Here is a 27575-nt window from a genome sequence, read left to right as displayed (position 1 = left end):
CCATGTTGGTGATGGATGTATGGCAACACCTATGGGCTGCCTCCGGCACATTTTGGACTGTGTTGGTCATTGACGCAAACAACACTATATGTTTCTATGTACACGTGACAAATAAAGCTAATCTTTAAATCTTTCTTAACCTAATCCTAGATTTGATACCGGCTCTTGGCTATATTATCTACATTGCGACATTATGAAAGTCCTGATGAAGGTTCAAAATGTCAACTGTTACTCTCCTCCATAGATGCTGCCTGACCCGCGGAGTTCCTCTAGCATTTTGTGTGTGTTCCTCAAGATTTCCAGCATCTGAAGAATCTCTTGTGTTTAAAAACTGCTCTTTTTCACAGCCACTGATGATTTTGCAATTCCTTACCTGCTTAATGCCCTGTAGTTGTACAGTCCTCCCCCTTTCATCAGCGCAGCACTGATTCAGCTTCCTGGTCATTCCTGGGCTGAAAGGATCAACTACAAGCAGCCTATCAACAGTCCTGGACCCACACTTCAATTCCTTTCCCTATTACTGCTCTTTCCTTGAAAATGTTCTTAAAACTATCTCTGACCAAGCTTTGCAAGATGCCTTAGTACCCCTTGAGGATCAGTGCCAAACTCTGGCTGGCCGTGCTGCACAACCATGTACTGCTAAGAAAAGCATATGACACAGCTCTAGGTAAGCTTGATAAGATTACTAAATAGAACAGACTAAAGCCTCAAGGAGAAATTACAGGGTTTAAAAAACATTCTATAAAGTATGATTTTCAGAAGTCAACTTCTCCAACACATCTGAGGGTTCAGAGTAAAACTCTTCAAATGAAGGGACAGTAGCGGAGCAAGTTATCATAACACGATTATTTTGTCAGAGACACATATTTAATTTCTGCCACTGCCTGTAAGGAGTTTGTTATGTTCTCCCTAGGATCCCATGAGTTTCCTATGAATGCTCCAGTTTCTTCCTACATTCCAAAGAAATACAGATTAGGGTTCGTAGACTGTGCACATGCTATGTTGGCACTGGAAGCGTGGCAACACTTGTGCGATGCCCGAACACATCCTGGGACTGTGTGGACCGTTGACACAAAACAATCCATTTTAATATACATTTCAATGTACATGTGAAAAATAGAGCTAATAAGAACATAAGAAATAGGAGAAATCTTTATCATTAGCCTTTTAAGATGAACAAAATACCCATGTTTGATGATCCACCAGTATGTGGATATGATTTGAGTAACACAGATGCAGTTATAAGCATATTTATTTATTTATTTGTTTATTTAGAGACACAGCCCAACAAGCCTCACCGGATAGCAACCCACCTATTTAACCCTAGCCTAATCACATGACTAATTAACCTACTAACCAATATGGCTTTGGACAGTGGAAGCCAGAGCACCCTAAGGAAGAACATAACTATGTCTTACAGATGGCGTCAAAACTGAACTCCGACGCCCCAAGCTGTAATAACGATGCTGTAACTAAAACCATTTGAATGGAGTTAGACCTTTGGGCATTGGTGAGATGGCAGCTGGTTAGTAAAGGAAGGCAGAGGAGAATTCTTGATGCGAGTAGCATGAAATGCTCAAGATATATGAACGGTGAGTAACAGAAGTGGTTTGCTCTGCCTCTTGGCTAATACTCAGACTTTAACACTGGTGGGTGAATGAGTGGGGGAGTCTAGCACTTCAGCTTACTACAAAAGGATGTGGACTTACTATTAATAACAGAATTGGGAAGACAACTTTTGAAATTAAAGATATACAAGACTGTGTTTATAAACACCATTACTCAGGCTCAGCCTTAGTTTTTGCAGTGCCTGGACATGTTTACTTAGAAGGATGTCAAGCTAAATCACAAAGTACTCTTCCCACTGAGAGGCACAGAAGATTGTGCAGCTGGACCAGATAAACATGGTCTTAAATATACTTAAATGTACTTAGCTTCTCAGAGTTTAAGTGAAATGAAATTTAAACCAAAAAACAGATGCTGAATTTGCCCAGAAGCAAGGTAACCAGAAGTGGAGGTTGATAAGTTTCTTGATTAGCGAGGTTGATAAGTTTCTTGATTAGCAAGGTCGTCAAAGGTTATGGGATAAGGCAGGAGAATGGGCTGAGAGGGATCATAAATCAGTCGTGATGGAATGGTGGAGTAGCCTCGATGGGCCAAATGGCATAATTCTGCTCTTATGTCTTATAGTCTTAAGGAGAGAGCCTCTGCTTTCTTAGTTGGCTATGGTAGAGCTGCTGCCTCACAGTGCCTGCATCACAGGTTCAATCCTGATGTCCGCTGATGTCAGTGTCAAAGTAAAAGTCAATTTATTATCAAAGTGCATATATACAGTACAACCATACACTACCTTGTAATTCATTTTCTTGCAGGAATTTACAAGAAATACAATAGGGTTTATGAAAAACTAAAAAGACTAACAAACAACTAATGTGCAAAACAAACTATAAATAATAATAATCATCTCAGTGTAGAGCTGAGTGAATTTATCCACGTTCATTCAGGAGCCTGATGACTCCCCCCATGAAGAATTTCTTGTTACTACTATTGAGGTGGTGGTACAGGAGACTGAAGAACCACTCTCAACATTTTAAAAACAGCTTCTTCCCCCTTCCCATCAGATTTCTGAATAGTCCATGAACACTCCCTCAGTATTCCTCTTTGCATGATTTATTTTATTTTCATACTGTACTGCTACCATAAAAACAAGTTTCACAACATACATCAGTGATAATAAACAATTGTGTTATGTGTGAGCATGGGATTAATGTAAAACTGGGTGGGTAATGGTCAGCATGAACACATGTCAAAAGGCCTCAGATTTTCATTATTTGCATAGAAACTGAAGCCAGTAGGTGTCCATGATAGTTTAGAACCATGCATCATCATGTCCACATCTACCATCAAGCACCTACGTATAACAATCCCGTAGGTCCATTGGCTAGAATTTTCTTAAATTTTGTGGGAGTCTTTGCCTCTAAATGAGGTATCATAATTATACAATGATTGGAGTAAAGGGGTGGGGGGTATGTCAGAGGCAGGGTTATCTTTTAACAAAGAGTAGCTGGCAGGGTTGGTGGTACAACAGATACATTAGAGACATTTAAGAGACTTTGCAGGCGAGAGAAGCAGTCATTGAACACAGGTTCCAGGGATCCTCGCTAGACCCAAACTGCGAGGCCTGTAAACAGAGCGAAAGCAGACAATTAAGAGACTCTGAGATAGACACATATGTGGGAGGGAAAGGTTAGATTAACCTAAGTGTACATTAAGAGATTGTCAGAACATTGTAGGCCAATTGGTCCATACTGTGCTGCACTGTTCTGTTCTATATTCTACCATGCCTTTAGGAAGTGGCTTTTGTTAAAATTATTGAAAGTTTATTATCTATCCATTTGCAATTTGACAATCTATTCAGATAACTAATCAATACAGCAGCAACAAACAAGATACTGGAAAAATTCAGCAGTATCTGTGGAAAGAAATGGAGTGTCTATGTTTTTGGTGAAGACGCTTCCTTTGGACTGAAAGATAGAGGAGATAACCATTAAAGAAGTGAGGGGGAGGGCTGGAACTAGAGCCGGTAAGTGATAAGTGGATCCAGGTGAAGGGTGTTGATGGGCAGATGGAGGAGAGAGAGAAGGCAGCAAAAGAGGGTGGGAGGAGATAGGTGGAGGCAACAGAAGGCTGCAGATGATGGAATCTGATAGGGTGAAGCATGGAATCAGACACCATCATCTATAGACCTTTGTTGCCTCCACCTATCACCTCCAAATGTTTACCTTTTTAAACTGGTTAACTCCACAGCATGGTAGTGTAGTGGTGAGCACAACACTTCACAGTAGAAGCGACCTGGGTTCAAGTCCCGCTGCTGCCTGTAAGGAGTTTACACTTTCTCCCCACGACCGTGTGGGTTAGTCATAGTCATACTTTATTGATCCCGAGGGAAATTGGTTTTCATTACAGTTGCACCATAAATAACAAATAGTAATAAAACTATAAGTAGTTAAATAGTAATATATAAATTATGCCAGGAAATAAGTCCAGGACCGGCCTATTGGCTCAGGGTGGCTGACCCTCCAAGGGAGGAGTTGTAAAGTTTGATGGCCACAGGGAGGAATGACTTCCTACGACGCTCTGTGTTGCATCTTGGTGGAATGAGTACAACAGTCCAACAACTGATAGGCTAATTGGTCATTGTAAATTGTCCCATGATTGGGCTGGGGTTAAATTGGGAGATTGCTGGGCAGCACAGCTCAAATAACCAGAAGGGCCTCTTCCATGCTGTATCTCAGTAAATAAATGAAATGAAATGAAATATCTTTATTGTCATTGCATAGTACAATTTGTCAAGCACCAATACAGCGAAAATGAGTTTAAATTAATCTTTCAGTCCAGATGGTGATCTGAAACATTAACTACCCATTTTCACCCCCCCACCCCACAGATGCCACACAACCCACCGAGTTTCTCTACCATCTGTTTGTTATTCCACATTCCAGTATCTGCAGTATTTTATGACTTCATGTACTCTTCAGAGATCAGAGGCCATAACACCAACAAACTCCCTGCTACCACCCAGGTCTCACCACGTTTGAGTCACCAGTAGCGGTACACTGTTTACCTTTTAACCTGTGACTTATTTAATAACCTGGACTTATTTCATAATTTACTGGCATAATTTACACATTACTATTTAACTATTTATGGTTCTATTACTATTTATTATTTATGGAGCAACTGTAATGAAAACCAATTTCCCCCAGGATTAATAAAGTATGACTATGATTGTGTGATGTAAATGCACATTATTCAATGTTTATTTGTGGTAATATTACTCTAGGTGTTGTGTATGAGTTATATGTGGTTACATATACTTTGGTCTGGAGGAATGTAGCTTTGACTGACAGTGTATATGTCAGAATCAGTATCCAGTTTAATATCACCAGCAAATGTTGTAAGATTTGTTGTTTTTGTGTCAGCAGCACAATGCAATGCATAAGATTAAAAAACACAAATTACAGGAAGTATATATATTAAATAAGTAGTGCACAAAAAGAAATTAAAAAGTAAGAAATTGGATGGCAGAGGGGAAGAAACTGTTCCTGACTCGCTGAGTGTGAGCCTTCAGACTCCTGTACCTCCCACCTGATGGTACCAATGAGAAGAGAGCATGTCCTGGGTGATGAGGATCCTGAATGATGGATGCCACCTTTTTGAGACATCACTCTTTGAAGAGGTCCTGGAAGTAGTTAAAATGGCATTAAACGTGATCTTGACTTGACTTCAGAGACAGCACCGCAAGAAGACCTTCTGGTCCAAAGAGCCTGTGCAGTCCTAAATTACAACTATGTCGCCAATATAGTCCAGACACCCAAACCCCCACCCCAGCCCACTGATATCATCTGTTGATTAGCCCCCGACGCCCACGAGGCAACACCATGGCTGGCTTTGAGGTCAAGTCCTCGCATATATAAAACACAGCCAGATAAATATATATGTATATAGTCCAGACCCCTCAGTCCATTTTAAATCTTCAGTCACCAGAAACGTGCTACGCCTCCATGGTAGAGCACAATGGCTCGGACACCTCACCTCCAGCGGCTACTAAACTACTAAATTGTATGTCTTTGGAATGTGGAGGGAAACCAGAGCACCCGGAGGAAGCCCACATTATAACAGGAAGAATGTACAAAAGTCTTTACAAACAGCATTGGAATTGAACCCGAGTTGCTCATTGCTGTGCTACCATGCCGCTCCAAACAGATGCTGGGAATTTGAAAGCAGAAAATACTGCAAATTCTCTGAAGGCAAGATAGCATCTATTAACAAAAATAAACTATCTCCTTTTTGATAAAGATTTCAGTGTTTTATTTTCAGCATTTTATTAGCTGAGGAGTTTCAGCCTTTTATTTAGTATGTTCTTGATTTAATTTCTCTTCCGCCTTTGAAGGGAACGTAATGTAACTATTCAATATTTCCAATTTTAAGGGCAAACTCCCAAATTTAATAATCTCACTGGTTCGCATTAATCCTACTTACTCAAATAATTAACAAACAATTTCAATGAGCTGCTTATCTGAACTACTTTGGAAAGATCTGGCTTTCCAATTCTCTAATAATTATTCACATGCTTAATATTTTAGTTTGCACTGGCAAACTATGATTTGTGACCCTATCTATATGTGACTACTGGTAAGAAAATTTTAATTCATATGTTAGGGGCTGTATTCCCTTACTGAAGGACACTTGTGACGTTTAACTTGGGGAGGCTGATGCAGACAGCCACCACACGGTCCTTGACAATCAGGGTCAGGGTCCAGTGGTATGGCCTGCAAGATGACTGAGAACCCTTCGCTGCTGTAGCCTTCCTCTGCTTTCACCACTGTTGTGATGTGCCATCATCTTTCACCAGGTCCACCATTGAGGTCTCAGCTGGATTGCTCTTTGTCTGGTATCTCCACCTTGACTTTACCGCCTTGGGTGACCTTACCAGGAGCTAAGTGTCAGGCAGCATTAGTCTCAGGATCTCATAAACCTCTCCACCATGACAAGTTGTGACAGACACAATACAGGCCCTTCAATCCACAATGTTGTACTGACCCTTTAACCAGCTCTAAGATCAATCTAACCCTCTGTCCCACACAGCCTGCCAGTTCTGGTTTTATTTCACATGGATCCTGAGAGGTTGGTGGTGTAAATCCTCGTGTAATATAAACTGCTCAATGTAGGAAAGTTGAACAAGACAAATTCACTCCTAGACGAAGTCTCCATGGTACACTCTGATAGCACTCGATGACACAGTGAGGGGTTAAGTATTTATTGGGTGTTCTTGGTTATTTTTTCTGTGTGTATGTCCAATTGTTCTCAGATGAATAAGAAAGCAGGAACCATTTAAACAGGAGCAGCTGCTTATAAGGGAACAGAGCAAATTGGGAGAGAAAAGATTAAAGATATTAGTTTTATTTATTACACGTACATTGAAACATCGAAGCCTACAGTGAAACACATCACCTGTGTCCATTACCAACAAAGTCCAAGGATGTGCTGGAGGCAGCCCACTAGTGTTCACATGCTTCTGGCACCAACAAAGCCTGCCCACATTTTCTAACTCTAACTATATGTCTTTGGAATGTGGGAGAAAACCACAGCACCCAGGGGAAACCAACACGGTCAGGGGAAAATGTATAAATTGCTTAAAGGCAGCGGTGGGAATTGAACCTCCATTGCTGGCACTGTAAAGCGTTGCACTAACCACCAGCCTTGGAACAGTCAGGTTAGTCAAGACTAGAATTGACAAACGATGTGCCATTAAACCTCCAGAAATCAGATATGAAATGGAAATGCCGATGGAGAGACAGGGTCACAGATGGCTCCCACACAGTAGAGAAATCTGGTAAAATTCCAAATCAGCGCACATGGAGTCCAACTCAGTGCCAGAGGAGGAAAATATTGGCAAGAACTTGCAACTCTCACAGTCCAAAGCAATATAGGACTTGACAAACAGTCAAATGGAGCAATAAATCATATATCCTGCGCACCAGATAAGTCGAATCAAATATGCTGCTTCAGACAAAAGCCACATGTCAAATACAGCCTCGAAATGCACTTAATAAACAAGGCTTCAATATTAGGAAGTTAAACAGAATTTTCTTTTTTTTTTACCCTGTTTTAAGCTTAAGCACCCAGCTCCCATGATAAAAATGCAAATTTCCAACAACACACATGGCTTCCATTATGTCAGCATCAACATACAGTCATTGACCACTTTAGAAAGATAAAGGGGTAGGGGAGGGGAAGCAGGGAGGTGATAGGCAGGAAAGGTGAAGGAGGAATAGGGGAAAACACAATGGGTAGTAGAAGGAAGCGGAACCATGAGGGAGGTGATAGGCAGCTGGGGGAGGGGGCAGAGTGCCATAGGGATAGAGGAAGGGAGGAGGAGAGATTTACCGGAAGTTGGAGAATTCTATGTTCATACCAAGGGGCTGGAGACTACCTAGACAGTATATGAGGTATTGCTCCTCCAACCTGAGTTTAGCCTCATCATGGCAGTAGAGGAGGCCATGTATGGACATATCTGAATGGGAGTGGGAAGCAGAGTTGAAGTGGGTGGCTACTGGGAGATCCTGTCTGTTGTGGCGGGCGGAGCAGAGGGGCTCGACGAAGCGGTCCCCCAATCTGCGTCGGGTTTCACCGATATACAGGAGGCCGCACCGGGAGCACTGGATGCAAAAGATGACCCCAACAGACTCACAAGTGAAGTGCTGCCCCACTTGGAAAGACTGTTTGGGGCCCTGAATGGTGGCAAGAGAGGAGGTATAGGGACAGGATTTTACACACAACAGCGTTTACAGAGAATGGTGCAAAAAACGAAAAACATCCTGTGAGCAGCAGTCCTGGGGGCAAAAACATTAATGAAAGATCATAAGAGAAAGGTCAGACTGGATCAAGCTGACAGGAAGGTGACAGGAACTCAGATAACCACGCGTTATGACAGTAGTGCGCAGAAGAGAATCTCTGAATGCACAACTCATCGAATCTTGAAGTGGATGGGCTACAACAGCAGAAGACCACGAACATACACTCAAGTAGCCACTTCATTATGTACAGAAGGTACCTAATAAAGTAGCCACTGAGTGTTGATTGTGTCTATCTTGTCCTCTGGTAAGAAACAAACTGTATGTTATGCAGTTTCTCTTCACTGTCTTGTATAATTTCTGTACAATTTATAACTGTTGTTCTGGGCGTTGTCCGAATCTAGGTCTCTGCAAATGCTGCAGCATGCAAATCTCTACTATACCTGTAACATCACCATTGTTGCTCATGTGATATTGACCCTGACCAAAGATGAAATGAAGAACATTTTTGTTCAGCTTTTTCCTCACCCAATGCATTATTCTGCAGACAAGGGGAATTTCAAAAATTTTAACCCATAAGAATTTATCACCTTTCTTAACATAAAGGCTAGTAGTCTGAAAAAGTTTAACTGTAGCAAACAAGAAAAATTGGAAGCATTGGAAAGCGTACAGAGGAGATTTACCAGGATGCTGCCTGGTTTAGTGAGTGTGCATTATGATCAGAGATTAAGGGAGCTAGGGCTTTACTCTTTGGTGGAGGATGAGAGGAGACATGATAGAGGTATACAAGATATTCAGAGGAATAGATAGAGCAGACAGCCAGTGCCTCTTCCCCAGGGCACCACTGCTCAGTACAAGAGGACATGGCTTTAAGGTAATAGGTGGGAAGTTCAAGGGGGATATTAGAGGAAGGTTTTTTACTCAGAGAGTGGTTGGTGCGTGGAATGCACTGCCTGAGTCAGTGGTGGAGGCAGGTACACTAGTGAAATTTAAGAGACTACTAGACAGGTATATGGAGGAATTTAAGGTGTGGGGGGGTTATATGGGAGGCAGGGTTTAAGGGTCGGCGCAACATTGTGAACATTCTATGTTCTAAAATAAATGTGAGTCCTAGCCGCTTTACTTAAAACAATAATATTTATATTGGATTAATTACACTTTTCTAATTACAACAATGCTAATTCACATTTTAAAACCTCGTGACAAGTTGTATTATAGAAGATCAATGGCCTGGTTAGTATCTTACAGCAAATTACCAATACAACATTTACCATGCATAGGAAAACAACAGACAGGCAGAAATCTACAATAAATCAGAAGCTTTATGATAGTGTTTACCTTTTTGCTATACACCCTTTCTGTTCTTCAGTCAGAGATGAATCCTCCACTTGTAAGCCATGCTGCTTACTCGCGAACACTTTTTCTGGAGGGTCACAAAAAGGAATCTATATTTCAGAATTTATTTATAATGAATGCAGTCAAGAGATTAGAAGGCAAATATCTATTTAAATGGATTTAAATCTTGCCGAACTACAATAATTTGTAAAAGTTTCTCAGTGGAAAATTAGTAACTGTTGCAGCCCCAAGAACTTTGCTCAGTGTTTTTCAGCCTCCATGCCAACTTCAGGTTAAATGTGCTTCCTAACTGTTTATGCACATGTAATTTCCTCAGGATTTCAAGCATAGGATTGCAATTTGTCATTTATGACAGAATGGAATTAATTTTTTTTTTTTAAAAGAGTCATAGTCGTAGAACACCATAGAACACAAAAAACAGGTCCTTTGGCTCATCAAGCCTATGCCAAACTATTAATCTGCCCTGTCCCATTGACCTCGGGATTCTCGAAACCAAATTTCCCTCGGGATTAATAAGGTATATCTATCTATCTACCTACCTGCACCCAGAGTATAGCCTTCCATACCCCTCTTATCCATGTACCTATCCAAATCTCTCTTAAATGTTGAAATCGAAACCAAATCCTTCACTTCCGCTGGCAGCTCATTCCACACTCACACCATCCTCTGAGTGAAGTTGTTCCCCCTCATGCTCCCCTTAGACAGTTCACTTTTCACCCTTAATCCATGATCTGTAGTTCTAGTCTTACCCAAACTCTGTGGAAAAAGTCTATCTGGCTTTAACCTATCTTTACAACTTATAATTTTGTATACCTCTATAAAATGTGATGAGACCAGTACATCACGGTTAAAGCCCTCTCAACCATTGAGCACATCTACATAACACACTGTCATAGGAAAGCAGCATCCATCATCAAAGATCCTTACCACCCAGGCCATGTTTTTTTCTCACTGCTGCCATCAGGTAGAAGGTAGAAGAGCCTCAGGACTCACACCACCAGGTCTGAGAACAGTTGCAACCATCAGGCTTTTGAACAAAGAGGGATAATTACACTCATTGACTGAGATGTTCCCAAAACCAATGATCTTGTTTTAAGGACTCTTTAACTTGTTATTTCATGCTCTTCTATTTATCACTATTTACTTATATTTGCATTTGCACAGTTTGTCTTCTACGCTGTACTTGAACTTTCATTGATCCTGTTGCATTCTATAGATTTGCTGAGTATGCCCGCAGGAAAAAGATTCTCAGGGTTGTATGTGGTGTCATGTATGTACGCTGATAATAAAATTTACTTTGAACTTTGAAATCTCCCCTCATTCTGCTCCAGGGAATGAAGTCCTAACCTATTCAATATTTCCTATAACTCAGATCCTCAAGTCCCGACAACATGCTTGTAAATTTTCTCTGCAAATTGGAAAATAAAAACATTCATGTAATTAGTTTCAAGTAACAGTAATAAACTATGGAAGCTAGTTAACAACACTGATAAAGTAAAAGGCCAACGTGATATTTCTCTTCTGTTACGGTCATACTTGTAATTAAATATGAGTAAGCAATTCTCAAATCTTTATCCGAAAAGAGCTTGAGGGATTAATCAAGTATATACCAACACAACGTGGTAAACGCAAACAGAAACTAAGTAGATAACATTCTATGTTTGAGTTTTATTGAGGAAATTACCTCAGATTTACTTTCTTGATAAACTACACAGCAGAACCTAATTACATGCTTAACGTTATTATGATAAAATGCTGTACAAAGAGTGCAGGATCAACAAAGAAGTGGATCCCAGGCCAAGAAGTGGACTGTTTACTGCTTGGGTTAAAAGCAGGTCAGTCACTTTACGGGGGGCGGGGGAATAAAAAATATTTATACCCATGCTTGGAGATAGGAAAATAAATCAATTTACATTTAAGGACATAGAACGTAGACCAGTATAGCACAGGAACAGGCCCTTCGGCCCACAATGTTGTGCTAATCCAAATTAAATTAGTAACCAAATATGCATCAAACTAATCCCCTCTGCCTTCACAATGTCCATATTCTTCCATTTTCCTCACATTCATGTGTCCTTCTATCAAAGTTCAAAGTAAAATGTATTATCAGAGTACATATGTGCCACCACATACAACCCTGAGGTTCTTTATCCTTCAGGCATACTCAACAATCTATAGAATAGTAACTGTAAACAGGATCAATTAAAGAAAAAGAGCATAGAAGACAACAACCCAGGCAAATATAACTAAATAGCAATAAATAACAAGAACTTGAAATAACAAGATAAAGAGCCCTTAAAGTGAGATCATTAGTTGTGGGAACATCTCAATAGTTGAGTGTAATAATCCTCTTTTGTTCAACAGCCTGATAGTTGTGGGGTAGTAACTGTTCTTGAACTTGGTGGCACAAGTCCTGAGGCACTTGTACCTTCTACTGATTGCTACAGCAAGAAAGGAGAATGACATAGGTGGTGAGGACCTTTGACGATGAGGATCTTTGATGATAGATGCTGCTTTCCTATGACAGTGTTTCATGTTGATGTGCTCAATAGCTGGGAGGGCTTTACCCATTATGTACTGGGCCAAATCCATTAACTTTTGTAGGATTTTCTGTTCAAAGGCATTGGTGTTCCAAGACCAGGCTGTAATGCAGCCAATCAATACACTTTCCACTAAGTCAAGTCAAGTCACTTTTTATTGTCATTTCCACCATAACTGCTGGTACAGTACACAGTAAAAACGAGACGACGTTTTTCAGGACCATGGTGCTATATGAACAATACAAAATCTACACTGAACTACGTAAAAAACACAAAACTACACTAGACTACAGACCTACCCAGGACTGCATAAAGTGCACAGAACAGTGCAGGCATTACAATAAGTAATAAACAAGACAATAAGCACAGTAGAGGGCAGTAGGTTGGTGTCAGTCCAGGCTCTGGGTATTGAGGAGTCTGATGGCTTGGGGGAAGAAACTGTTACATAGTCTGGTCGTGAGAGCCCAAATACTTCGGTGCCTTTTGCCAGATGGCAGGAGGGAGAAGAGTTTGTATGTGGGGTGCGTGGGGTCCTTCATAATGCTGTTTGCTTTATGGATGCAGTGTGTGGTGTAAATGTCTGTAATGGTGGGAAGAAAGATCCCGGTGATCTTCTCAGCTGACCTCACTATCCGCTGCAGGGTCTTGCGATCCGAGATGGTGCAATTTCCGAACCAGGCAGTGATGCAGCTGCTCAGGATGCTCTCGATACAACCTCTGTAGAATGTGGTGAGGATGGGGGGTGGGAGATGGACTTTTCTCAGACTTCGCAGAAAGTAGAGACGCTGCTGGGCTTTCTTTGCCATGGAGCTGGTGTTGAGGGACCCAGGTGAGATTCTCCACCAGGTGAACACCAAGAAATTTGGTGCTCTTAACGATCTCTACGGAGGAGTCGCCGATGTTTATCGGAGAGTGGTTGTTCCATGTCCTCCTGCAGTCAACAACCATCTCTTTTGTTTTGTTGACATTCAGAGACAGGTTGTTGGCTCTGCACCAGTCCGTTAGCCACTGTACCTCCTCTCTGTATGTTGACTTATCATTTTTGCTGATGAGACCCACCATGGTCATGTCACCGACGAACTTGATGATGTGGTTCGAGCTGTGTGTTGCAGCACAGTCATGGGTCAGCAGAGTGAACAGCAGTGGACTGAGCACACAGCCCTGGGGGGCCCCCGTGCTCAGTACGATGGTGTTGGAGATGCTGCTTCCAATCCGGACTGACTGAGGTCTCCCAGTCAGGAAGTCTAGGATTCAGTTGCAGAGGGAGGTGTTCAGGCCCAGTAGGCTCAGCTTTCCAATCAGTTTCTAAGGAATGATTGTGTTGAATGCGGAACTGCAGTCTATGAACAGTATTCGAACATACATGTCTTTTTTGTCCAGGTGGGGGGTGATGGCAATGGCGTTGTCTGTTGAACAGTTGGGATGGTACGCGAACTGCAGGGGTCCAGTGAGGGGGGCAGCAGGGTCTTGATGTGCCTTATGACAAGCCTCTCGAAACACTTCATGATGATGGATGTGAGTGTGATCGGACGGTAGTCAATGAAGCAGGACACTGAAGACTTCTTTGGTATAGGACGATGGTGGCAGCCTTGAAGCACGTAGGAACGAGGGTGCTACTCAGGGAGATGTTGAAGATGTCAGTGAGAATCTCAGTTAGCTGGTCTGCACATCCTCTAAGCACTCTGCTAGGAATATTGTCTGGTCCAGCAGCCTTCCATGGGTTGACCCTGCACAGGGTTCTCCTCACATCAGCCACGGTAAGACACAGCACCTGGTCGTTTGGAGGAGGGGTGGTCTTCCTTGCAGCCACATCATTTTCTGCCTCAAAACGAGCGTAGAAGTTATTCAATGTATCTAGGAGGGAGGCATCACCAGCACAGGCAGGTGGTGCACATCTATAGAAGTTTGTCAAGGTTTTTGATGTCATGCCAATCTTCGCAGACTCCTGAGGAAGTAGAGGAGCTGCCGTGCTTTCTTTGTAACTACATTTACATGATGGGCCCAGAACAGGTCCTCTGAGATAGTGACATCCAGGAATTTAAAGTTACTGATCCTCGTCACCTCTGATGATTACCGGCTCATGGACCTCTCCTGAAGTCTACGATCAGTTCCTTGGTCTTGCCGACAATGAGTGAGAGATTGCTGTTATGGCACCATTCAGCCAAAGTATGCTGATTCATCACTACCTTTGATAACGTCCACAACAGTGGTGCCATCAGCAAACTTAAATATGGTTTGGAGCTTTACCTAGCCACAAAGGCATAAGTGTAAAGTGGGTAAAGGGGGCTAAGTACTCACCCTGTGCTGATGGAGATTATGGAGGAGATGCTGTTGCCAATCTGAACTAACTGGGATCTGAAAGTGAGGAAATCTAGAATCCAATTTTCTCTCCTTAAATGCATGCCCTCTGGTATTAGAAATTTCAACCCTTGGAGAAAGATATTGCCCGTCTACTCAATCTATGTCTCTTGTAATCTTATAAACCTCTATCAGGTCTTCCCGCTGCCTCTGCTGGTCCAGAGAAAACAACCCAAGTCACATACCCACTAATCCAGGCAGCATCCTGGTAAACCTCTTCTGCACCCTCTCAAAGTTTTGACATCCTTCCTATAATAGGGCAACCAGAACTCTATTACCATACTCCAGATGTGGCCTAACTAGAGTTTTATAAAGCTGCAACATAACTTCCTGACTTTTCAACTCAATGCCTCAACTAAAAGGCAAGCATGCCATATACCTTCTTAACCACGCCATCATCCTGTGTAGCTCCTTTCATGGAACTATAAACTTGAACCCCAAGATGGCCCAGCTCATCAACACTATTAAGGATCTTACCCTTAACAATCTACTGTTTTTTTTTTACATTTTCTTTCTTGGTTATTACTACCAGAAGATGAAGCAACCTGTAGGTCAGAATTCCAGAGGCTTTGCAACACACCAATAGAGAGCAGTATAAAAGTCACACCAGCCTTTCTGCCCAACTCGCCCATGCCAACCAAGTTGCCTACCTGAGCTAGTCCTATTTGTCTGCATTTAACCCACATCCCTCCAAACCTTTCCTATCCATATAAGTGTCCAAATGCCTCTTAAATATTGTAAAGGAACCTGCCTCTACCACCTCATCTGGGAGCTTGTTCAATATACCCACCAGCCTGTGTCAGAGGATCTTTCCCTTTCCACTTTAAAGCTATTTCCTCTAGTTTATGTTGCCCTGTCCTGGGAGACACACTGTGACTATTCATCTCCTCTAGGACTCTGTTGATTTGATAAACCTCATTTTTTTTTCTAATTTAGTGACACAGCACAGAACATGCCCTTCCAGTGTGATGATCCACTGCCCAGCAACCCACCAATATAACCGTAGCCTAATCACAGGATAATTTACAATGGCCAATTAACCTGGCAACCAGTGCATTTTTGGACTGTGGGGGGAACCCAAGAGAGGGTGCAGAGGAGATGCTGTCTGCACTAGGGGGCATGTCTTATGAAGATAGGTTGAGTAACTAGGGCTTTTCTCCTTGAATCAAAAGAGAATGAGAGGTGTCTAGAGAGAGGTGCACAAGATTATAAGGGACACAGATTGCCAGAGACTTTTTCCCAGGTCGGAAATGGCTAAAGTGAGGGGGCATAATTTTAAGGAGACTGGAAGAAAGTATTGGGGGGGGGGATCTCAGAGAGTGGTAGGTGTGTGGCATGCCCTGCCAGAGATGATGGTAGAGACATTAGGGGCATTTAAAAGACTCTCAGAGAGGCACATGGATGATAGAAATATGGAGAGCTATGTAGGTTTAGACTGACCCTAAAACATAGACAGAATATCATGGGCTGAAAGGCCTGTACTGTTCTATGCTCCTAAACAGTTCCGAACCTTGCCAGCAGTTCCATCCAGTTTCAGCAGGTAAAACAGAATCACATCTCCAATTCTGAAGCACAGTGAAACAAAGGGATTTAGAAGATTGAATCCGTCCGTTCAGTCTGAATGTGGAAAGCAGGATTGACGTACGCCAGGATGTATTTCACAGGACTTTAGTTGGGTGACAAGGATAGTAATTTATATTTGCAACAAGTTTAAATGACGTTAATTATTTGCAAATTACTTTAGTAGAGTTATAAATTTTTTTATTTTATTTAATTGCTGTAAATTTTAATTAAATTCAGACTCATTTATTAATATGTACATGGAAACATACAGTGAAGTGTGTCATTTGCATTAACAACCATAAGAACATAAGAAATAGGAGCAGGAGCAGGCCATCTGGCCCATCGAGCCCATCATGGCTGATCTGTCCGTAAACTCGGCTCAATCTACCTGCCTTTTCCCCATAACCCTTAATTCCCCTACTATGTAAAAATCTATATAACTGTATCTTAAATATATTTAGTGAAGAAGCCTCAACTGCTTCCCTGGGCAGAAAATTCCACAGCTTCACCACTTTCTGGAAAAAAAGTTTCTCCTCATCTCCGTCCTAAATCTTCTCCCCTGAATCTTGAGGTAATGTCCCCTAGTTCTACTCTCACCTACCAATGGAAACAACTTTCCTACTTCTATCTTATATATCTCTTTCAAAATTTTGTATGTTTCTATGAGATCCCCTCTCATTCTTCTGAATTCCAGAGAGTATAGTCCCAGGCAACTCAATCTCTCCTCACAGGTTAACCCCTTCATCTCTGAAATCAACCTGGTGAACCTCCTCTGCACTGCCTCCAAAGCCAGTATATCCTTCCTCAAGTATGGAGACCAGAACTGCACACAGTACTCCAGGTGCAGCCTCACCAGTACCCTGTATAGTTGCAGCATAACCTCCCTGCTCTTGAATTCAATCCTTCTAGCAATGAAGGCCAACATTCCGTTTGCCTTCTTAATAATCTGTTGTACCTGCAAACCAACTTTCTGCGATTCATGCACAAGCATTCCCAAGTCCCTCTGCACAACTGCACGCTGCAATCTTTCACTATTTAAATAATAATCTGTTCTTCTATTATTCCTTCCAAAGTGGATGATCTCGCATTTACCTACGTTGTATTCCATCTGCCAGACCTTGGCCCACTCACTTAACCTATCTATATCCCTCTGCAGACTCTCCACGTCCTCTGTACAATTTGCTTTTCCACTCAGTTTAGTGTCATCAGCAAATTTTGCTACGCTACACTCATCTCCTCTTCCAAATCATCAATGTAAATGGTAAACAGCTGTGGGCCCAGCACCAACCCCTGCAGCACCCCACTCACCACAGACTGCCAACCGGAGAACACCCATTTATACCAACTCCCTGCCTTCTATTGGTTAACCAATCCACTATCCATGCCAATACACTTCCTCCGACTCTATGTATCTATATCTTATTTATAAGTTTCTTGTGCAGTACCTTATTGAACGTCTTCTGGAAATCCAAGTATATGACATCTACCCGTTCCCCTCTATCCACTGCATTCATTATGTCCTCAAAAAACTCCAGTAAGTTTGTCAAGCAGGACCTGCCCTTTCTGAATCCATGCTGTGTCTGTCTAATGAAACCACTCCTTTCTAAATGTTTCGCTATTTCTTCCTTAATGACAGCTTCAAGCATTTTCCCAACTACAGATGTTAAGCTAACTGGCCTATAGCTGCCCGTCTTTTGCCTACAAATCAACACAACTTAATAAAGCGCTGGAGGCAGCCCACAAGCGTCACCACGTATTCCAGCACCAACAAAGCATGCCCACAATGCTCGGCAGAACAATACAACACCAGTTGCATTTTTATATGCCTCTGAGCAACAAGAATGCGTTGCCATAGCACCATAATAGGATTCACCAGAGGTTCTACAAACTGGGCAGAAATCAAAGGTCATACTAACATTTACATGAGGCCACTTATTTATTGACAAGCTCATGTTACTGAATGACAGACAATTAACATGGGGCAAAATGGCTAGCTCACTTCTACACTTTTTGTTCTTTTCTCTCAAGATGTAATCTGAATTTCTCAACAGAACTCTCCAAATATCAGTGAAATCCACTAGACCATGAGACATAAATGTATATGGTGAATGAAGTTGGTCCTTTAAAAAAATTGTGACCGTAAGACATAGGAGCAGAATTAGGCCATTCAGCCCAGCAAATCCGTTCCACCATTCCATCATGGTTGATTTATTATCCCTCTCAATCCCATTTTTCTGCCTTCTCTCCATAACCTTTAACATTGACTAATCAAAAACCTATCAACCTCTGTTTTAAATATACCCAACAACTTGGCCTCCACAGCCGTTACTCATTACAATGAATTACACAGATTCAACCACCTCTGGAAAAAGAAATTCCTACTCATCTCTTTTCTAAGGGGATGCCCTTGTATTATGAGGCTCTGCCGTTGGTCCTAGACTCCCCGACTATTGGAAACATCCTCCTCACATCCACTTTACCAATATTCTTCAGATTTCAGTGAAATCCTCTCCTCATACTCCTAAACTCCACCCAGAGCTATTAAACACAACTCACAGTTTACCCTTTCATTCCTGGTCATGCAGAGGAACCTCCTCTGGACCCTCTCCAATGGCAGCACATCCTTTGTTAGGCAAGGGGCACAAGACTGCTCCCAATGCTCCAAATTGGGTCTGACCATCTCTGATTCATCCCACTTCTTGCCCAGTTTCCAATTATAACCCACAGATGCCATAGCAACGAGAAGTGTGGATTGAACTTGGGACCATCTGGGCTTGATGGCCTGCTCCTCATCCTAAAAAGATTTTTAGCACATCATTAGCATTAAGACCACCAAGTACTTGCTTGCTTTTACAGACACACTAAGCAGATGGCACCTTGGTAATAGCTATCCACTTCCACTATTTTGTAGGAAAACACATCAAATGTGTCCCTGAAGAACTTGTAAATTTATGAGCCAGAGCTGCCACAGTGGAATTTCTTACTCCCTGTGCAGTGACAGAATGAAGTTATCCAGCCCAAAATGTATTGCAACCACTGGAAACATCAGGCAACATCTGCAGATAACACAAGCTCCACTGCCAGTAAGTGCTCTTCAACACTCAGGATTAATTTCACTGTTTACATACTGAGTATACACACAGAGAACAAGCAAGCAAAACTCCATCTCTGACCTCATCACTAAAATTAGGTGGATTTTAGTGGTGTGACTGGAAGCTGAAAATCTTCCAATTAGGTTATAGAGATTGATCACATTGTGATTGGATGCGGTAGGGATGGCTACCAGGAAGATGGGCACATTATATAGAAGGATCCCACCCACTCTGCTCATGAACTGCTTGTCTCTCTCCTATTAGGGAGGAGGCTATGTAGCATCCAGGACCATCAAACTAGATACTTTCCCCAAGCTGTAACACCTCCGTCCACTAACCCACCCGCCACTACTTTATCATTTCCAGTCAGTTACTTTATGTACAGACACTCCTGTGCCTAGCGTCACTTTATGGGCATACAATCAATCTACGTATATAATCTATTTTATGTATTTATATTTATTGTGCTTTATTATTATTATTGTGTTCTTTAGCTACCGTGTTTTGTGCTGGATTGGATCTGGAGACACAATTATTTCGTTCTTCTTTACACTTATGTTGTGGAAATTACATTAAATAATCTTAAATTTTTAATCTTATTTGATCAGAATCAGGTTTATTATCACTGATGTACAGTTGCAAGAAAAAGTTTGTGAACCCTTTGCAATTACCTGGTTTTCTATAATAATTATTCATAAAATGTGGGGTCTGATCTTCATCCAAGTTACAATAATAGACAAACACAATCTGTTTAAACTAATAACACACAAAGAATTACACCATCTCGTAATACTGAGAATACCATTTAAACAATCACAGTCTAAGTTCAAAAAAGTACATGAAGCTCTGGGTTAATGCCTTCTACAAAAGCTATTTGGAGTCAGGTGTTCCAATCAATGAATGCTGAAAGAGAACTAAAGAGTAACAGTAAAAGACCTGCAGAAATCTCAGTAGAACTTGCTAAAGTCTCTGTTCATGTGTCCATTAGAAGAAAAGCACTGAACAATAATGGTGTCCATGAAGGGACACCACGGAAGAAACCACTGCTCTCCAAAAACCAAACATTGTCGCACATCTCAGGTTTGCAAAAGACCACCCGAATGGTCCACAATGCTTCTAGGACAAATGAGACAAAAGCTGAACATTTTGGCAGAAATGCACACTGCTATGTTTGGGGGCAAAAACTGCACATCAACACCAAAATCTTATCCCAACTGTGAAGCGTGGTGGAAGGAGCATCATGGCTTGGGGATGCTTTGCTGCTTCAGGACCTGACAGCTTGCAATTTTGGGATAATATTCTGTGGACAAATGAGACAAAAGTTGAACTTCTTGGCAGAATGCACACTGCTATGTTTTGGAGGAAAAAGGACACTGCACACCAACACTAAAGTCTCATCCCAACTGTGAAGATGGTAGAACGAACATCATGGTTTGCGGCTACTTTGCTGCCTCAGCGTCTGGACAGCTTGCAATTGTTGAGGGAACAATGAATTCAAAATTGTATGAAGACATCTTACAGGAGAATGTCAGGGTAGCAGTCTGTCACCGGAAGCTTAATAGAAGCTAGATGATGCAATAAGATAATAATCCAAAACAGAAAAGTAAATCAGCCACAGCATGCTTTAAAAAGAAGAAAATTCATGTTTTGGAATGGCCAAGTCAAAGTCCAGACCTTAACCCAACAGAGATGCTATGGCATGACCTGAAGAGGGCTGTTCATGCAAGGTATCCCAGAAATACTTGGTGGAGGTTATTACTGCTAAAGGAGGTTCTAACAGTTATTAAATGCAAGGGTTCAATACTTCTCCCAGCCTGAACTGTGAATGATTAAACAATGTGTTCAATAAAGACCTAAAAAGTACAACTGCTTGTATGTTATTAGGTTAGGCATATTGTGTTTGTCTATTATTGTGACTTAGATGAAGAATACACCACATTTTTGAGTAACTAATACAGAAAACCAGGTAATTGCAAAAGGTTCACAAGCTTATTCTTACAACTGTACATTGCGAATTCTTTGTTCCGTGGCAGAAGTACAGTGTAAGACATAAAAATTGCTATACGTTTCAAAAAGAAATCACTAGTGCAAAAGACAAACATGAGCTAGAGTTCTTAGACCATTTAGAAATCTGATGGCAGAGGGGAAGAAGCTATTCCTAAAATATTTGAGAGTGGATATTCAGGCTCCTCCTTGATGGCAGAATGAGAAGGCGGCATCAGAATCAACTTTAATATTATTAACATATGTTGTGATATTTGTTGTTTTGTCGCAGCAGTACATAGCAATACACAAAAATACAATAAATTACAATAAATATACATTTAAGTAAATTAAAGTTGTGGCAGAAAGAGAGAAAAATAGTGACATGGCATTCATGGGTTGTTTCACTGACTGTTCAGCAATCTGACGGTGGAGTGGAAGAAGCTGCTCCTAAAACATTGAGTGTGGGGTCTTCAGGATCCTATCTGTACCTCCTCCCTGATGGTAGTAATGAGAAGAGAGGTGATGGGTGATGGATGCATGTTGCCTTTTTGTGGCATTGTCTTTTGAAGATGTCCTCGATGGTGGAGAGGCTAGTGCCCATGATAGAGCAACAGGAGTGACAACACATCTTCCTCACATCAGCTTACTAAATGCTTCAGAGGGAGGATGAATACTGCCACAGTTTCAGCACTGCTCCTGATAAAAATCAAGATTCAAGTTGCGTCAACAAATATAATGTGTCCCCACTGCACAACTAAGTTCTTTCACCCACTTGAGTGCCATAAAAAGTTGTTCTGGGAGTGAAGGAGAAAGATAGAGGTTGCAAGATAAGAGGGACAGGTCAAGTGGGCAGCCAGAGACATTTCCCAGAATGGAAATTACTAATATTATGAGGCATAATTTTAAGGTGTTTGTTGGAAAGTATAGTGGGGAGATGTCAGAGGTATGTGGAACAGCCTGCCAAGGGTGATGGTAGAAGCAGATGCTTCAGGGACTTTTAAGACACTCTTAGCTGGCCCATGGATGAAAGAAAATTGGAAGGCTATGTAGGACGGAAGGGTTATATTGATCTTAGAGTAGGCTAAAAGGCCTCAGCACAACATCATGAGCCAAAGGGCCTGTACTATGCTGTTCTATGAAAAGAAATTGGAAATTATGAAATAGTCAGAACTGATAAAAGATTATTTCAAATTCAGATTAAGATTTATTTATCTTATTAAGCTCCTTTCCTCTCTGGAAACATACATAATACGCTGGAGGAACTCAACAGGTCAGACAGCGTCTATGGAAATGAATAAACAGTTCTTCAAGAAAGAAGGAAGTTCTTCGAAAGGAAGGGGTAGAAACGAAAATAAGAAGGTGGGGGAGGTGAAGGAGGATAAGCTAGAAGGTGACAGGTGAAGTCAGGTGGGTGGGGAAGGGGGAATGAAGTGAGAAGATGGGAGCTGACAGGTGGGAAAAGGAAAAGGGCTAAAGTAGAAGGAATCCTACATTCCTCCCTACCATTGACCCACCCACACAAGAACAGTCCTACACCTCAGAACTATTTCTCATCCCAGCTGATGCCTAACTTGCTTGATATTTACAACAGTAGCTGCTTTTAGATTTCCAGCAATGAGCAGTTGTTTTCTGATTTTTGATTACTTCTCCCCAAGAGGCCGACATACCTCACATTCACATTCCATAAGGAATTTTTATACAAATCAATACAGGTGACTTACGACAAAAGGAAATAACATGAAAATGTCTCGAGTGAAGACATGCTATATCATGCATTAGCTTCATCTTTTGTTCAAGATCAGCTCAACATCTGTCCAATATGACAAGAACACCACAAACAGAAACAACCAATCTACAGACTTGATTTGAAGTACAAAATAAAAGGATTATATTTGACAACTAAAGTATACAGATTTAATATTTTCCAGTGTTTTCATATAGTCTTTGAACACAACAGCACAGAAACAGTCCATGCCAAACTTATTCTGCCCAGTCCCATTGACCAGCACTTGGTTCATAGTTTCCATAAGCATATAACAATTACAGCACGGAAACAGGCCATCCCACTCCTTCTAGTCCATACCGAACTCTTACCCTATTCTATCCCCACCAACCTGCACTCAGCCCATAACCCTCCATTCCTTTCCTGTCCATATATCTATCCAACTTAACTTTAAACAACAACATAGAACCTGCCTCAACCATTTCTGCCGGAAACTCATTCCACACAGCTACCACTCTCTGAGTAGAGAGGTTCCCCCTCATGTTACCCCTAAACTTTTGTCCTCTAATTCTCAACCCATGCCCTCTTGTTTGAATCTTCCCCACTCTCAATGGAAAAAGTCTAACCACATCAACACTATGAATCCCCCTCATAATTTTAAACACCTCTATCAAGTTTGCCCTCAACTTTCTACACTCCAAAGAATAAAGACCTAACTTGTTCAACCTTTCTCTGTAACTTAGATGAAACCCAGGCAACATTTTAGTAAACCTCCTCTGTACTCTCTCAATTTTATTGACATCCTTCCTATAATTCGGTGACCAGAACTGTACTCAATACTCCAGATTTGGCCTTACCAATGCCTTATACAAATTCAACATTACATCCCAACTCCTATACTCAATGCTCTGATTAATAAAGGCCAGCAAACCAAAAGCTTTCTTCACCACCCTATCCTCATGAGATTCCATCTTCAGGAAACTATGCACCATTATTCCTAGATCCCTCTGTTCTACTGCATTCTTCAATGCCCTACCATTTACCATGTATGTCCTATTTTGATTAGTTCTACCAAAATGTAGCATCTCACATTTTTCAGCATTAAACTCCATCTGCCATCTTTCAGCCCACTCATCTAACTGTCCCAAATCTCTAAGTTTTGAAAACTTACCTTATCATCCACAACACCACCTATCTTAGTATCATCTGCATACTTACTAATCCAATTTACCACCCCATCATCCAGATCATTAATATATATTACAAACAACATTGGACCCAGTACAGATCCTTGAGGCACACCACTACACACCGTCCTCCAATCTGACACACAGTTATCCACCACTACTCTCTGGCGTCTCCCATCCAGCTACTGCTGAATCCATTTTACTACTTCCATATTAATGCCTAACAATTGAACTTTCCTAACTAGCCTTCTGTGTGGAACCTTGTCAAAGGCCTTACTTGAAGTCCATATAGACAACATCCACTGTTTTACCCTTGTCAACTTTCTTAGTAACCTCATCAAAAAATTCAATAAGATTTGTCAAACATGACCTTCCACGCACAAATCCACGTTGACTGTTCCTAATCAGACCCTGTCTATCCAGAAAATTATATATACCATCTCTAAGAATACTTTCCATCAATTTACCCACCACCGACGTTCAAACTCACAGGCCGATAATTTTCAGGTTTACTCTTAGAACCCTTTTTAAACAATGGAACCACATGAGCAATACGCCAGTCCTCCGACACCTTTCCCGTTTCTAATGACATTTGAAATATTTCTGTCAGAGCCCTTGTTATTTCTACACTAACTTCCCTCAAAGTCCTAGGGAATATCTTGTCCGGACCCGGAGACTTATCCACTTTTATATTCCTTAGAAGTGTCAGTACTTCCTCTTCTTTAATTGTTATACTTTCCATAACTATCCTACTTGTTTCCTTTACCTTACACAATATTCTTCTCCTTGGTGAATACCGAAGAAAAGAAATTGTTCAAAATCTCCCCCATCTCTTTTGGCTCTGCACATACCCATCCACTCTGATTCTCCAAGGGACCAACTTTATCCCTCACTATCCTTTTGCCACTAACATAACTGTAGAAACCCTTTGGATTTATTTTCACCTTACTTGCCAAAGCAGCCTCATATCTTCTTTTAGCTTTTCTACTTTCTTTCTTAAGATTCTTTTTACATTCTTTATTTTCCTCGAGTACCTCATTAACTCCAAGCTGCCTATATTTATTGAAGATCTCTCTCTTTTTCAGAACCAAGTTTCTAATATCTCTTGAAAACCATGGCTCTCAAACTTTTAACCTTTCCTTTCAATCTAACAGGAACATAAAGATTCTGAACCCTCAAAATTTCACCTTTAAATGACCTCCATTTCTCTGTTACATCCTTCCTATAAAACAAATTTTCCCAATCCACTCCTTCTAAATCCTTTCACATCTCCTCAAGGTTAGCCTTTCTCCAATCAAAAATCTCAATCCTAGGTCCAGTCCTATCCTTCTCCATAATTACACTGAAACTAATTGTATTGTGATCACTGGACCCGAAGTGCTCCCCAATGAATACCTCCGTCACCTGCCCTGTCTCATTCCCTAACAGGAGATCCAACACTGCTCCTTCTCTAGTTGGTACCTCTATGTATTGCTTCAAAAAACTATCCTGCACACATTTTACAAACTCCAAACCATCCAGCCCTTTTACAGAATGGGCTTCCTAGTCTATGTGTGGAAAATTAAAATCTCCCACAATCACAACCTTGTGCTTACTATAAATATCCGCTATCTCCTTACAAATTTGCTCCTCCAGTTCTCAGTCCCCATTAGGTGGTCTATAATACACCCCTATAAGTGTCACAACACCTTTCCTATTCCTCAATTCCACCCAAATAGCCTCTAATCTATCCTGCCAGAGGACCACTGTTATATAATCTCTGACATGCAATGAAACACCTCCCCCTACATAACCCTCCTATCCATGTACCTATCCAAACTTCTCTTGAATGTCGCAATCGAACCCACATGCACGACTTTTGCTGGCAACTTATTCCATGCTCACACCATCCTCCGAGTGAAGACATTCCCCTTAAGTATTTCACCTTTCACCCTCAAACTATCACCTCTAATTCTATTTTCACCCAAACTCAGTGGAAAAAAAACCTGCTTGCTTTTACCCTATCTGTACCCCTCATAACTTTGTACACCTCTATCAAATCTCCCCTCATTCTTCTACGCTCCAAGGAACAACGTCCTAACCTATTCAACCTTTTTGTATAACACAGGTACTCATTCTCAGCAACATCCTTGAAAATTTTTCTCCGTGCTCTTTCAATCTTATTGATATCTTTCCTGTAGTTAGGTAACTAAAACTTCACCCGATACATAGTGTAGTAGTCAGCACTATCGCTTTACAGCACCAGCGATCACCAATCGGTGTTAGATTCCTGCTGTTGTCTGTAAGGAATTTGTATGTTCCCCCCATGGTGCCCCGGTTTCCTCCCACATTCCAAAGATGTACGGTTAGTGTTAATGAGTTGTGGGTATGCTAAATTGGCACCAGAAACAAGGCAACACTCGCCATCTGCCCAGCACAATTCTCAAACCATGTTGGCTGTTGACACAAATGACATGTCACAATATGTTTCGATGTGTGTGTGACAAATAAAGTGTACCTTTTTAAATCTTCCTTTTTAAAATTATCAACTCACCAATATCTCACACAACTTCACCATAACATCCCAGCTTCTGTACTCAGTACTCTGATTTATGAAGGCCAATGCACATTTTATTCCATATCCGTACTTTAATCTCTAGCATTTTTACGTAATTCTTGCAGTTTTTTGTTGCATGCCACGCCAACATACCACAGCAAACTCCTAACACGTGCAAAAAAATTACATGTATTATTATTTACAGGAATTACAATTAAAGCCCACTCAGTCACTAAAGAAAGAAAATGTTACTCATGATTCTTGATACTATATTTAATTGATACTATGTTTAATTTCAGTTTTCTTTCTGTAATGACCTAGTAGGCTTTAGAGCAGGGGTCCCCAACCTTTTTTGCAACACGGACCAGTTTAATATTGACAATATTCTTGTGGACCGGCCGACCTGGGGGTGGGTGTTCAAGTAGGGTTAAACTCACCTCAACATATCTTTTACAGTCAGCGTTGCCAACTTTCTCACTCCCAAATAAGGGGAAAAATGTAGCAGTCAAATACCGGACAATTGTGTTTACCCCGAGACAGACTACCATGACCATGAAGCCTTGCGCGGGCACCTGTGTGCACATGCGTGTACATGCCTTTTTTTTTCCACAAATCGGTTTTGGCTTAATCTTCCCAACTACACTGTACATACATTATTTCTACTTTATATAGGCTGTGTATTTATCATATCATTCCTGCTTTTACTATATGTTAGTGTTATTTTAGGCTTTATGTGTTATTTGGTATGATTTGGTAGGTTATTTTTTGGGTCTGGGAACGCTCAAAAATTTTTCCCATATAAATTAATGGTAATTGCTTCTTCGCTTTATGCCATTTTGGCATGAAAGGCTTCATAGGAACGCTCTACCTTAGCGGG

At 41.2% G+C, this 27575-nt stretch overlaps 1 protein-coding gene across 2 annotated transcripts in view; it reads right to left on the bottom strand.

The window, feature by feature from the left end:
* The window catches only part of uvrag (UV radiation resistance associated gene), a 438674-nt gene that overhangs the window by 249761 nt on the left and 161338 nt on the right, over positions 1-27575 (bottom strand). For both annotated transcript variants that reach the window (XM_072262586.1, XM_072262587.1), the window contains exon 9: positions 9696-9780. In XM_072262586.1, coding sequence (XP_072118687.1) covers positions 9696-9780 — 85 coding nt within the window. The remainder of the gene's footprint in view (positions 1-9695; positions 9781-27575) is intronic.

This window comes from Mobula birostris, chromosome 7, assembly GCF_030028105.1.
Source record: "Mobula birostris isolate sMobBir1 chromosome 7, sMobBir1.hap1, whole genome shotgun sequence".
In the NCBI taxonomy this organism is placed as follows: domain Eukaryota; kingdom Metazoa; phylum Chordata; class Chondrichthyes; order Myliobatiformes; family Myliobatidae; genus Mobula; species Mobula birostris.
The sequence above is the reverse complement of the archived record's forward strand: the minus strand, read 5'-3'. Positions and strand labels throughout refer to the sequence as shown.